Source organism: Salvia splendens, chromosome 20, assembly GCF_004379255.2.
Source record: "Salvia splendens isolate huo1 chromosome 20, SspV2, whole genome shotgun sequence".
Classification (NCBI taxonomy): domain Eukaryota; kingdom Viridiplantae; phylum Streptophyta; class Magnoliopsida; order Lamiales; family Lamiaceae; genus Salvia; species Salvia splendens.
The window spans coordinates 7,494,513-7,508,704 of record NC_056051.1 but is presented as its reverse complement, the minus strand read 5'-3'; the positions used below and the strand labels follow the sequence as shown (position 1 = coordinate 7,508,704).

Genomic DNA, 14,192 nt, shown 5'->3' with positions numbered 1-14,192 from the left:
CCATGGCCCTTAGCCAAACCATCGCGTTTGCGCACGTCTGACTCGATGCGTAGCTTCACGATCAAGTCTTCAAGATTCATCTCCTTTCGCTTGTGCTTAAGGTAGCTCTTGAAGTCCTTCTAACCGGGTGGAAGTTTTTCAATGATCGTGCCCGCCGTGAAAGCTTCAGGCAGGGCCATTCCCTCGGCGGAGAGGTCATGAATGATGAGCTGGAACTCTTGCACTTGGTCCATGATTGGTCAGGAATCGACCATTTTGTAGTCCAAGTACTTGACTATAACAAATTTTTTAGTGCCCGCATCATCACTACGATACTTCTTATCTAGCATTTCCTACACTTGTTTTGATGTGGGAACAGTACAATACACGTTGTAGAGACTATCATCTAAAGCACTTAAAATAAAGTTTTTACAAAGATAGTCTCCTTTGCGCCAAGCGTCATACTCGACGTACATCTCGACACGTGCCTCGTCCTCACTTGGTGGGGTTGGCTCGTTCTCCTTGAGGAAGTTCACGACACCCAACGTTGTTAGGTAGAATAATATTTTCTGTTGTCATCTCTTGAAATCCGTTCCCGTGAACTTCGATGGCTTCTCGGCGGGTGGTATCATCCTTGGTGCCATTGGTGCCGAGTTTGTCCCATGAAAGGGACCAACTCCGTTGCCCCCGTAGAAGCTAACAATTGGATGGGACACAGTACCCCCCATAGTTACGTGGAGCATGGAGGCCCCCGCATTTGTGCCGACCCCGAAGGATCCAGCACCCGTGTCGACCCCGAAGGAGCTAGCACCCGTGCCGACCCTGAAGAGTCCAGCACCCGTACTGCCCCCGAATGAGCTAGCACCCGTGCCGACCCCGAAGGGTCCAGCACCCGTGCTGCCCCCGAAGGAGCTAGCACCCGTGCTGACCCCGAAGGATCCAACACCGGTGCCGTGCCCAAAGGCCCCGACACTCGACCCAATGAAGGATCCAATGGAACTACTAAAAGTGGAACCGACCAATCCACTCGAGGTGAATCCGGAAACCGTCCCAGAGAGGTTGTCAAACACCCAAGGGGTTGTTGAGGAAGAGGTTGAGAAGCCAGGAGTCGGGATCATTGTTATGTCCGACGACGTATTGACGGGAGCGACGGGGGAAACAGTGGATGGAACGGTGGCAACGGCGGTAGACGGGTCAGTCGACATCTCCAAGCAAAGGTATTAATTTAAGTTCAGTTGGTGTGTAAACTCCTTTAGTGGCAAGAATATCTCGCACTTGTGGAAATGAGATATACAAATCTTGCCGGACGAAATTACAACGGAAAATAAAACAAGGAAATTACACGAAAATTAACTGAACAAAATTACACGGAAAACTTTTGGAATGTGGTAAGCCGAGTCGAGGAGTCCTCTTTCCGCAAGACGAGATACGCCCTGGTAGTGCTCTCGGTTTGACGTGTCCTCCCCAAATATAAAACGGCTTCGTCTCTGAAGTAGCAGCACCATTAGCAACAGAGCTCCGGCGAACGGAAGTAAGGCGGGGGCAGAGCTTCGACGGGGAAGATTATGCAGAGAGGGAGATAGCATGAATGCAAGATGCTTGTGTATGTTCTGTGTAGAATGCAATGGATGCATGCCTATTTATAGGCCAAGTCCACCTGCAGGGCATTGATGGAGTCAACAGCCATTATGTGTGCCATGATAGCTTGACTGTAATCGCCGGGGGTTATTGACTGGTGCACTAGCCAGTGGGAGCTGAAGAGACACGATGCACCTGGACATGCTACACGACAGGATACACCATGGACCGTCGAGGTCCATCGGGGACCATGAGTCTCCCGTTATGCGTCGGGGTCCAGCGGGGACCTTTTGACTCCCAATGTGTGTCGGGGTCCAGTGGGGACCTTTTGTCTCCCGTTGTGTGTCGGGGTCCAGCGGGAACCTTTTGTCTTCCGTCATGCGTCGGGGTCCAGTGAGACCATGACGTGGACTAGGAACCGTCGGGGATAGCGTGGAGTTTGGGGTGGTCTAAAAAGAACAAGCGAGGCTCGAACCACGCTCAACGACCAGCTCCAAAGAACAGCCCAAAAAACAATTGCCAAGGCACCTGGCACCCGGGGCACGGTGCGCGGGTCGCGGGCGGGCGGCAGCACGCGCGTGCGCACGTGTGGGCTCTGTCATCCGTCTTATTCCACGATAATTATTACACATGATAATTCATCTGATTAAATACTTCATCAAAGAAGTTTATCATCCCCGATGTAGGATAATTAACACCTAGTTAATTAATCACTTAGTCTTTTCACATAGCTCATTTCTAGCTTTATTGTGACCAACTTTAATATATTATTTCTCACTCACCGGGAATCGGATTTGAGAAAATGAATATACTACGGTCATCTACTCGGAACGTAGATCGACGTTATTGCATTTAATTTCACAAAATTAAATGTCTTGTAACATTTATTATTAGTAAAAAATCATTTGACCAAGCACGATTCCAACACCTCTTACACTTCCAGTTCTTAAAGATTCCAAACTACATTATGAGTTATAGAGATGTCGGATTATAGGCAAGTTCTAGTTATAAATTATAATATGCTTCGGAGCAAAATAACATAGATTAATTCAAGCATAATAGAATGAAAATTACTCATGAAAAACTTAATCATTCACTAAAGAAAAACATGTTTTAAGCCACTTAACCGATTAGAAGTTATTACAAGTTCTATTTACTCGTGGCGGTTACAATAACAAAGCCAATTACTACTTTAGTGGACTAGGGATGGGTCGATACGAGATATCGTATCGAAAATGTTGTATCGTATATCGTGTTGAAAATATCCATATGAAAGAATTTCATATCGTTATCATATCGATATTTCGATATATCGTACCGAAATTCGATATATCAATATATCAAATTTCGGTACGATATATCGAAATATCGATATCGTATCGAATACCTGTATATCGAAAATTATAATTTCAAAACTTAAATTTCACACAAAAATTAATAAAACTTCAACACAATAAAATTAATAGTGTTCTTATCTTCATAATCAAAATACAACACAACCAAGTACAATTAAATGGATTTATATATATTTATAATTTTAAATTTTAATATGTATTGAATTTCAATATGTTTCGATATATACGATATATATCGTATATTCGATATAAAACGATATATCGAAAATATCGATATATATCGTATATTCGATATAAAACGATATATTGCGATATAAGGAAATTCATATCGTTATCGTATCGAAAACTTACGATATGGTATCGTATCGAAAATTCGATACTTTTTTGATATTTTTCAATACGATACGAGCGATATATCATTTTTTCGATATTTTTCCCCAGCCCTATAGTGGAGAAGGCTTGATACGAAATTGAAAAGTTATGCGTTCTGTATTGGAAATAAGTACTCCGTAGTTATTATTATAATGCGAACCTTGTAAATTTAAAATAATTAAAATTATAACTAAGAAATCTAAAAAATACTTGGGAAAAATAGATAGTGCTAAGAGCATCCGCAGCGGTGCTCGCTGGGACGGACGGCGTCCGTGCCGCTGGCGCGGCTCACCGCTGCACTCTCGATGCATCGAGCTCGTCCGAGCCGCTGAGCAAGCGACGTGGCGCGTTTCTATTCGCCAACGGATTATCTGTTGGAATTTTTTTAAAATCGAAAATAATACCAAAAATTAAAAAATATATTTTCATATTTCCAAAAATATAGCCATTTTTTACCATTTTTTGGAATTTTTTTATATTTTTTTAAACCCTAAAATCATCTATAAATACACAAATTCATCATCCATTTTTCACATCAAATTTAACTCTCATTCATCATTTTTCATACAACTCATCTACATCTTCCACTCTCACTCAAACCCTCTCTAAAAATGGATTTCACTGATATCATGGTTGAAGCGGAGCGCGAAGAACAAGACACATTGGGCGAAATTCGGCCACGAGTAGTGTGTGTTTTTAATATTATGAATTTAATTATGTAATTTTTTATTTTTAGGATTTTAATTATGTAATTTTTAATTTTTTTAATTTGTAATGGTATCAGATATTTTTAATGCAGTTTAATATTTTGGAAATATTTTTAGTAATTGAAGTATTTAAATTAAATAATGGAATGGTGGGACCCTTGGACATGACCTTGCGGAAAAGCATGGATATGGGTGTTGTACTCGTGGGGAAGAGTATGGAGTAAAAAACTAATAAAAGTGGGTCCGGATCCACGTTCATGTTCTTGCCAATGAGCAAGTACGTGGATGCTTCAACAGTTTGACTTTTCTTCAGTAGTATATGTAGTGAGAAAAAACCCCTACAAAAACCAAAACTAATCACCATTTCCAAACCATCAAATTCTTGAATGGCGTCTTCTCCTCTAACGATCTACTGTTCTCTCCAACTACTCTCTCTTTTCTCCGCACTTCTACTCTCTCCGTCGATCGGCGGCGCATCGGAAAATCAGTTCAAGTTGGACGGCAAAGTATTGGAGCTCACAGAGTCCAATTTCGATGCGGCAATTTCAAATTTCGATTACGTTTTCGTCGATTTCTACGCTCCTTGGTGCGGCCACTGCAAGCGTCTCGCGCCTGAGGTTTTGACTGATTCAATTGCGCTTGCTTTTTGCTACTGTTTTTTCATGGATCGTATGTGATTTGTTTTGTGGTTTCGATTCTTTTGCAAAAATAATGAATACTTTTGAGCTGCAAGTATCGATTTTGTGGTTGTAGCTCACGGCTATGAACACTATGACTGGAGTTGATGGAGTAGTGCAAGTTTATTTGCTTGGGGAGAGTGATTTTTTGGCTTATTTTATGAATTAAATTTCAATAGCATGGAAAAAAATTGGTGCTGAAGCATAAATTTGCATATTTTTCCTTTTTTAGGAAGTTACAGATAGTTTTCAGATTTAATGATGTGTGTGTTTATTGTTCTTGCATATTTTCAATATCTAGCATGAGTAAATTCTGGTTTCATTTGGTGTAGTTAGAGGATGTATTCAGATTTATTGCATTCTTTGAAATCGCGAGCCAGTTGATAGCCTATACAGCTGATTTTGTTTTCATCCTTGCTTGGTGGTTCATTATGGCCCTTGGAATTTACTCCAATTAAATAGGAATTGGGGAGAATTAGGACCCAAATATTAGGCTGAAGTATGTGGATTGAGTTGAGGAATAATGAATCTTTTACTGGTGGATCTGGAGAGCTGTAGATTAGACGCCGGGATAGCAGTGTTTTTCTAGTACTGATTGATGTCATTGGCAATACTAGAGATTTTTTTAAAAGAAATTATGAATCTTGTTCATGACCTTGAATAGTTATTTTTTCACTCGGGACATCGTCGAGTTGGACTGTTGGAGCAAGAAGGCTTTACAGATTAGATGGAGCAATTTACTTCCTTTATATCCAGTTTCTGAGTGAATATTGGTCGATTCCTACAGTAGCGCTAGCCTCATTCATCATTTATTTAGGACTCATCCCCAGTACTCTATATAGTAATTGGACTGACAAATTTGAATGCTGCATTGCAGTTAGATAAAGCGGCCCCTATTCTAGCTGGATTGAAGCCTCCCGTGGTTGTAGCAAAGGTAGATGCTGACAAGTACAGGAAGCTTGGAGCTAAGCATGACGTTGAGTATGTTGTCTCATAATCCTGGAATAGTAGTGTTTTGGGCAGTCTAAACCTGCTTCAGTTGTTTCCTGTCGATGAGGTGTATGTAATATGCATGGTTAGTAACCACTAAACTTTCTTGTTATTGATGCAGTGGATACCCGACTCTAAAGGTTTTCATACATGGAGTTCCTACCAAATATTTTGGACCACGGAAAGCAGATTTACTTGTTCAACATTTGACAAAATTTGTTGCTCCTGATGTTGCTCCTCTTAATTCCGACTCTGCCATTAGAGACTTTATTAAGGAAGCAGGCACAAATTTTCCTATATTCATAGGCTTTGGCTTGAATGAGTCTTCAATATCAGAAATAGCTATCAAGTATAAGAAGAAAGCATGGTTTTCTGTGGCCAAGGACTTCTCAGAGGATATCATGTCCTTTTACGACTTTGATAAGGAGCCTGCTTTGGTTGCGATTCATCCAGCCTACAATGAGCAGAGCATTTTCTATGGACCATTTGAAGGTTAGCTTGTTACTGATTGTCAATCATCTTGTTTACAGTATCTTGTTGTTAACTTGAATGCAAACATAGCACATCTGCAGATATGTGTGCACGTGTTTGTAGTTTCAAAAGTAGTTTGTGAAGCAGAGCTTACCATCTATGATTATCAAACAGTTCTGTGTTCAGTTGTTTCTCAATCAGCTCAACTATAGTCAGAATCTGTTTTACATGAAGATTTCTCAATGCTGATATTCATTTACTTTATTTTGATCTCAAAAATCTGATTGTTTTAACAGTAGCCCAAAGATATGGGGTGTTCGACAAGATATTAGCCTATATATTTATATTTTCCTCAAGGAGCTTTCCTTTAATCAGAACTGTTAAAATGGTTACCTACTTCTCATTTTCCGTCTTACATATGTTTTCTATTGTATTTCCCTGAATTGCAGAAGGTTTTGTTGAAGATTACGTAAAACAAAGCATGATCCCTTTGATATTACCAATAAACCAAGATTCATTGAAGTCGCTCAGAGATGATGATAGGAAAGTTGTTTTAACAATCTTGGAGAATGAAGTAGATGACAAGTCGAAGGAAGTAATAAAAGTTTTAAAGGCTGCTGCTTCTGCTAATCGTGATCTTGTCTTCGGTTACGTTGGGCTGAAGCAGTGGGGGGATTTTGTTGAATCGTTTGAAGTTTACAAGAAAACCCCACTTCCTAAGATGGTCGTCTGGGATGGCGACGAGGAGTACGATACTGTAAGCGATGGTTTTACTTTCTCAAAATCTTCTCGAAGTTGAATCTTTGTGTAGTATTAAGTCCCATTGTTCGATCATCTAGGCTAATCCCCCTGCCGGCACCACTCTCTCCATTTTGGTACTCGTCTTATTCAAATGATATTCTCAACGGTGCAATCTTTTGTGTTGAACAGGTTGTTGGTTCAGAAAGCTTGGATGACACCAATTTGGGCAACCAAGTCTCAAAATTTCTTGAAGGCTATAGAGAAGGAAGTGTCGTACAAAAGAGCATCAACGGTCCATCCTTGGCGGGATTCATAAAATCACAGATTGGAGTCAGACTGTTCCTCATGATATTATTTGTGATTTTGGTAGTGGTGTTGATCTTGATGATGGCCAAAGAAGAACCTCTCACTGTTGGCACTCGAGACCACACCACTGACAAAAGAAGCTCTGCCTCCCAGCCAGAAACCAGAGAACCACGCCGGGATGCTGTCAAGGAAGATTGATTTCTTGCTCTACTGACTGCAGACTCTACGAAAAACTCATCTTGAATTCGTATTTGACAACGGATAAAAGGTTAGACGATCTTCGAAACTTATGCACTAGTTTGGGGAAGATGTTGTATTCTCAAATTTGCGCAGATTTGTCTCAGTTGTTGTTTCGCAAATTAAAGTAAGTTAGATGATACACCTATTTATTTTTTGTATAGGATGTTTTAATATGTTTGATTCTCAAAGTAACTTATGCTATGAGGGGTCTTTGCTTATCTTACACTTCACATGCTTGATTTTCGAAGCTCGTTATTTCAAATCTCGAGTTTCTTTCTAGTTTTCGATGTAGCCTGCATATCACGTACACAATATACGAGATTGAAACATGAATCACTTGAACTAACTCTTCAAAGTGGAAATAAAACCAACAAACCTGAATATACAAGCCAAGAGCAAAACCCACAAATTTAAAAAAAAAAACCGAAATAATTGACAAAAGGCACAGGCTTTACAAAATGAAGCACCAAAAACCTTAGATCTTCGACTTAAATAGCAAAATTTATCACTAAAATTTCAAACTTGTGTGCCAAATTTACAAGCTTCACTAACAATCCGGCAGCGACTGCGCCGAGGCAAACGGCGAGAAGCTCGTGGCTGACTCGCTATAGCGCAAAAGGTTAGCTTGACGGCTCGAAGACCCCTCACAAAAGCTCGTGGTCGATTCGCTATAATGCAACGGGTTAATTTGACGGCTCGAGGAGCCGACGCCGGGGCTAGGGATGTAAGGGGACATGTATATTGAGTTGAGAGATGACAAAGAAGGGTAACCTAACGAGTGGGGTTAGACTAAATAAGCTCCGAGACATCGCTGCGACGACATGTTCCGAAGGTTGGCCGAGCTCCGGCTAGCGTTCAGGTGAGGGGATTGGTTATGGGAGACAAGCGAGTGCGGGTTGTAAGGGGTCGAGGAAATGGACTGGGGCCGAGAAAAAGGTCGACCTATTTGAATGGCCGATGACGACGCTAGAGATGACCTAAAAGACGACAAGAGCGAGGAGGTGTTGGCGAAGGAACCTGGGGTGGACGAGAGCAGCGGCGTGGATTCGTTCGCTGGTGATTCGCCGTTGCTGGTCCTGGCGTCGCGCTTGCATACCGGACAGAATGTTCTCCACGACGTCAGCCACGCATCGACGCACATCGTGTGGAACTCTGCGATAAGGACACGGAATTCATCAACGAGAGTGCAATTTATACATTAGAATTACTGCTATAAGCTGATTGAGGGGAACACTTACTATGTCGACACGGAAGTATCCGTAGCTTCTCGCCCATGGTGTAGTCTTCAAGACATATGGCGCACGTTGCGGAAGTGCAGTTGTCCTCGAGAACGGCCGTGAACACTAGGGATGGCATGGCTTTCACCAGGCGGCTGCTCATCCCGTGGAATTCTCGTACATGTGGAGCTTGAGGCCGTTCTCTTCTAATCCGATGCCTTCGGACGAAGAAGCAGGTGGCCAACACAGCGGACATGGCGAGCAACGAGATGAAGGAGATAGCCATTATAGCCCACACCGAGTCTTCAAAGCTCGGAACTATCCACACCTCCATATCGCTCGCATTGGCATACTTCTTTAGCGTCTCGCCAGCTGCTTTGCTAACGAACACAGCATGAATCTTTATACCCACAGAATTTCCAGCCACTGCGTTTTCATACACCGAAAACTAATGCTCTTCAGCGCATAATCAAATCGAAAAGACATGAACTAAACACTACAGATAAGCAATGCCACTACTTCATAAGGATGCAAGTATATCATGTTTGATAATATAGAAAGAGACCATTGCCATTTGGAAGCTAAAATTTGCAAATGTGGAGGGACCAAACGAGGCAATATAAATGATCGAGTATTTGAATTGAATGTTACATGATCAAACAAGCTCAAAATTGTTCAATCCATCAAAATACGACGCATATTAAGGGATGCAGAAATGCTTATATGATCGTCATAGCATTATGCTCAGCCATAAAGGTAAAACTTTGAGAACGAACATATTCAGCATACGATCTTAGAAGTAAGATATGATTTCCTCAAGAGGGACGAAGCAATGCATCTAAGAAATCGGAGGTATGAAGCTGAGGCGGAGAAAAGAAGACATACTTGCCGTCAAATCACCAACTTTGTCATCATAGACAATGGCCGCGCTAAACCCTGCAGCCTGCGCTCTTCTGACTTTCTCGTCAAAGCTACACCCTCCTCGGACTATTAACACAAATGGAGACGTGGTGTTACTCACTGCTGGAACGACTTTATTAGTCAGTGGCGAGCAGGCATCCAAAGGATCGGCCATATACACTATCCCACATATCCCAGGTTCTTTAACAGACGGAGCTGAAATCACCACAAACTACATCAGTGAGAAACCATCTATACATATCAAACAAAAAAACACGCGATTTTCCCAAGTAATTGAGTACCACAGAATAAACTAGAGGGGGCTTAAACTCAAACTCAAAATTCAGAAAATTTAGCCCCGACTTGTGTTTTTTTCTGCGCCTGCCCCGTTTATAAACAGTCAATCACAGCTTTACACAAACAAGACAACAACCAATAACCATTGATAATTAGCTAACAAATTAGATTTCAAACACTGAATTGACTCAATCAACTCTACTAACAAATCTATAGCACCAGTTACAGATTCTTAAATCTCTGTTTGATGTTAATATTTTAAAAAAGATCAGATTTTTCCACCTAAAAATACTTCAAAAAAGGTTTCAAACACTGCAGAGGCTAAACACCATTGAAGCACTTATTCATCAAACAGTAAACCAACATAAAATAATCATATACAAAAATCAATTCCAAAAAGGAAACACAAATCACATCTACAAGAAACTGTAAAGATTCAATCAACCACAAATCACACAACCCCATAAATAAATAAATAAATTTTAATAAAAAAAATAAGCTCACCAAAACTAGCTCCAATGTCTTCAAAGGAGAGAGTAACATTGTTGCCAATCAAAACCACATTGCCATAAGCCGCGAAAGGGCCCATTAAACAAAAAAAGCAGCAGATTAATACCCAGAAATCAGACATCTTCGTCCAACCGTAAAAATCCAAACTTGATCCGATATCACACAAAACACTCTTCTTGTTTTCTTGCTCAACAAATCTAAAAAAGCGGTTTCAAACTATGGTGAAATCAAGACATCAGCTTCCATGCTGCAGTGGGCTTTTGGGATTAATCGTGTTATAATTGAGGTCAAATTTATTTGAGAGATAGAGATTTGTATCAATTAAAAGTCGATTTGCTATTTTTGGGGGGATTTGTCTCTATTTTGTGGGTGTGCTGTAATGATAATGAATATCATCTCAATTAATTTATCAGTATATGTAATTTAGTGGTTTTTGTAAGTTGGCCCTCCAAAAATAAACTAATTGTATTACTTAAATGCATAGATTTTAGGTCATTTATCTGTAAATTGTAAACTTTCCAACATATTCTGATTTTATATTATCAAACTTTAAAATTTACTTTATAAATTATTAAATTATTAATTTATGCTAATAGATTTTGCAATCAAAAAGATTTTAACGCTTATGTAGTTTGATGATTTACTTATGAGTATATAATATCAGTTTAAATGATGTCATTAGGTAGTGAAATAACACCGTATATACTAACACCGTATAATTTAATTTATTAAAATAGATTTATATTAAGTCATAGTACTAGAATTAGTATGCAAAAACAGAATAGGGCTAAAGTTTTATAGCTTTTTTTACATGCAGATTCATGATTTATCCTGTTATCGTGATGACTTGAATTTTCAATCTATTAGGTCCTCTACTTTCTCAAAAATATTGTTCGTGAAATGGGGATACAAAAGAAATATTTTCTATATTTATTTTAGTATAATCTCAAAATATATAAACCGGCAATTTTTAGTATGTAAGTTACAGACATGTCAAAGACAATTCAATATAATCGAATACATGTTCACTATTAGTAATATTCTTAATCTGAACCAGATATTATGCCCAACATATCATCAACTATAATGTTTACAACTAATATTATAAAATAAAATATTTACGAAATTTAAATAAGAAAAAATTATCTAGATAATATCGATGCATAATAAAACATAATTTATTCACGTAGTTTTAATAATAATAATAATAATAATAATGATTATTATAATGAAATAATAATAATAATAATTTTCACCTAGTACACTATTCCTGCCGTGATGATGACATGTTACAACATTGAAGATATTGATATGAATTAACAACTAAACAAAAATATAGAACAAGTTAATTGGATTGATTGAGATATCATATATTATCATCATCCATCACCTCCAAAAGGTAGTAGATTTATCTAATCAATCGTAACTACAAGACAATAATTAAATAAAAAAGTTTCGAATATTAATATGACAGGGTGTTCCATAGACGTCACCACGGTTCGTGAACCGCCGGTTCACGGTTCGGAGCCGGCGGTTCCGGTTCAAGATTTGTTGGAACCGGAACCGGCCCGTCGAAGGCCGCACGGTTCCGGTTTATGAACCGTGAACCGCCGGTTCACTTGAACCGGCCTAACCGTCGGTTGTTACCCGGTTCCGGGCCGGTTCGGCGGTTTATCCGATTTTTTTTTTTTTTGCATTTTGTAAATTGTAATTCAAGTTTAAAATGTAAAAAAACTTGCGTAAATAACATTAGAATGAAGCGATGTACAAATATAATTTTATTGATACAAATTACAACTTCAAAATTACAAATTACAACTTTAAAATTACAAATTACAAGTTAAAATTTACAAATTACAACATAAAAATTAGAAATTACAACTTCAAAATTATAAATTACAAAAGACTTAAAGTCTTCATTACAATTTACAAAATTACATATTCGAAATAAAGGGGAGAAAAAAGAAATAAAGGAAAAGGACTTGAGCTCAACTTAAATTTAAACTTAAATTTAAAATTTAAGTTGAAATATAAGTTGAGATGCCTACGTATCCTCAATGCTCAATTGCATTTTGGAATCAAAGTCCACGTAGTTCTCTTACCTTGCTTACCTATTTGGCTTGATCGGAAGTATTGGCGCCTACTCTTCTTCGTCGGGGAAGTAGTCTTGGTCGGGTTGTACTACTAGTTTGTCCCAATCCGGTTCTTGGTCTCTAATTTCGGCAGAGCACCAATCATCAAGTAACATGGTGGCTTCCATGTTTTGTCCGGTGAGCCTACTTCTTCGGTCGTCCAAGACGTTGCCTCCAACACTAAAGGCGGACTCGACGGCGACAGTGGAAGCCGGAACCGAAAAGATCTCCTTGGCCATTGATGCAAGGATGGGAAAATCTTTCTCGTGTGAAGACCACCAATCTAGGACGTCGATTTGTTGGGGAACGGGACCTCCTTCTTCCTCATTGAATGAAAAGTGTGAGTCTAAATATAAATCTAACTCACTTACCGAATGTGTCGTCCTTCCTCCGCTGCTGAAGGCATATAGGTCCGCCAATTGGGATTGGGTGTCGGGGTCATCAACTTGGAAGAAGCCAAAGTTCTGTGTTTGACGGGGGGGTCTAGGTCGAACTTGGTGGGTAGTGTTGTACTTGACTTCGTAATCGTGAAAGAGAGCCCGCAAGTCGAACTCAAAATTTCTTTGGAGGCTTGGGAGGTGGGGGAGGTTTATTTGGAATGTTTGGGCAAGGTTTATGTAGTTGTCGTCGTCGTCAGTTTGCAAAGCTCGGAGTGGTTCAAGATCAATAGAAGCTAAACTGTTGTAATAAAATTCTAAAATTTTGAAAGTATCAACTAGTTTCCACTTTGGATCCAAAACTTTGGCAAGCAAAAAAACTGTTGGGATCTCATTGAAACATACTAACATATAAATCAAAGGAAGGACCACGCTGAGGCATTCCACAATAGGCCATCTTGCACAAGGATATAAGAAAAGGCGGTAGTCCGCACATAATCTTTTTCCGAGCAAGTATACCAAATGGTGCTCTCAAATTAAAGACTTATCATATAACATATTAAAACATATTAAAACTTACTAACATATTAAAACTTATATCATATAACATAATAAAACATATTAAAAAACTACTAACATATTAAAACTTATTATAACATATTAACATAGTAAAACATTTAATTTAGAAGTTTAGAACTTACTTGTAATCGAAGAGCGGCTCGCCTTCCCACCTCCTCCGCAACTTGTGCTCTAGAAGGGGCACGACGACGCCGAGAGTCACTTTGATCTTGAGCAATGCCCTTGCCCCGATCACCACCACCACGAGATGAAGACATGATATTATGGAAATTGGAAGTAGAGAATAGATAGTAGTGTTTATGTGAATATGACTATATGATAACGTGAACAAGAACAACGTGAGTAAATTATGAGCGCAAACAACGTACACAACTTGAGAGAATGAGGGTGGAGAATAGAGAAATTGAGATTGAGAGAGAAATTCTTATTTACACAAGAATGGGGTGAGTAGAAATGGAAGAGGAGGGGGTATTTATAGGGGAAAATTGTGATTAAAAATTTAAAAAAAAAATCAAATTTTGAAAAATAACGCCGAAACCGCCGGTTCGCCGCCGAAACCGCCGGTTTTCGGTGGAACCGGCGGTTTACGGACCGTTTGAATTTTCAAAATTTGAAAATTGCGGTGGGAAACCGCCGGTTTAGGCCCGGAACCGCCGGTTTAGGCCCGGAACCGCCGGTTTAACCCTGACATTGTGAAAAGGCTAGGGAGTAGGCCTGAAATTGTGTCGGAAACCGCCGAACCGCCGGTTCGGAACCGCCGGTTT

The 14,192-nt window shown here is 39.5% G+C and overlaps 2 protein-coding genes across 2 annotated transcripts; one reads left to right on the top strand and one right to left on the bottom strand.

Moving 5' to 3' along the window:
• The first annotated feature begins 4,335 nt into the window (after positions 1-4,335).
• Positions 4,336-7,634, top strand: LOC121782396 (protein disulfide isomerase-like 5-2). Its single transcript, XM_042180212.1, has 5 exons — positions 4,336-4,608; positions 5,546-5,649; positions 5,780-6,150; positions 6,579-6,886; positions 7,060-7,634. The coding sequence occupies exons 1-5, from the start codon at positions 4,378-4,380 to the stop codon at positions 7,372-7,374; spliced, it is 1,329 nt and encodes a 442-aa protein (XP_042036146.1). The 5' UTR covers positions 4,336-4,377; the 3' UTR covers positions 7,375-7,634.
• A 100-nt stretch (positions 7,635-7,734) lies between these two features.
• Positions 7,735-10,725, bottom strand: LOC121782397 (receptor homology region, transmembrane domain- and RING domain-containing protein 1-like). Its single transcript, XM_042180213.1, has 4 exons — positions 10,335-10,725; positions 9,519-9,749; positions 8,655-9,059; positions 7,735-8,568 (listed from the first exon to the last, which is right to left on the bottom strand). The coding sequence occupies exons 1-4, from the start codon at positions 10,459-10,461 to the stop codon at positions 8,201-8,203; spliced, it is 1,131 nt and encodes a 376-aa protein (XP_042036147.1). The 5' UTR covers positions 10,462-10,725; the 3' UTR covers positions 7,735-8,200.
• Between the last annotated feature and the right edge of the window lie 3,467 nt (positions 10,726-14,192).

What these genes read in the sequence shown, in the direction of transcription:
- LOC121782396 (XM_042180212.1), top strand. Translation starts at nt 4,378, where the DNA reads ATGGCGTCTTCTCCTCTAACGATCTACTGTTCTCTCCAACTACTCTCT. An exon ending in GGAGCTAAGCATGACGTTGA is followed by an intron (nt 5,650 to 5,779) that starts GTATGTTGTCTC and finishes TTATTGATGCAG; the next exon opens with TGGATACCCGACTCTAAAGG. An exon ending in TTTCTATGGACCATTTGAAG is followed by an intron (nt 6,151 to 6,578) that starts GTTAGCTTGTTA and finishes CCTGAATTGCAG; the next exon opens with AAGGTTTTGTTGAAGATTAC.
- LOC121782397 (XM_042180213.1), bottom strand. Translation starts at nt 10,461, where the DNA reads ATGTCTGATTTCTGGGTATTAATCTGCTGCTTTTTTTGTTTAATGGGC. An exon ending in AGACATTGGAGCTAGTTTTG is followed by an intron (nt 9,750 to 10,334) that starts GTGAGCTTATTT and finishes TGGTGATTTCAG; the next exon opens with CTCCGTCTGTTAAAGAACCT. An exon ending in AGTTGGTGATTTGACGGCAA is followed by an intron (nt 9,060 to 9,518) that starts GTATGTCTTCTT and finishes ATGAAAACGCAG; the next exon opens with TGGCTGGAAATTCTGTGGGT.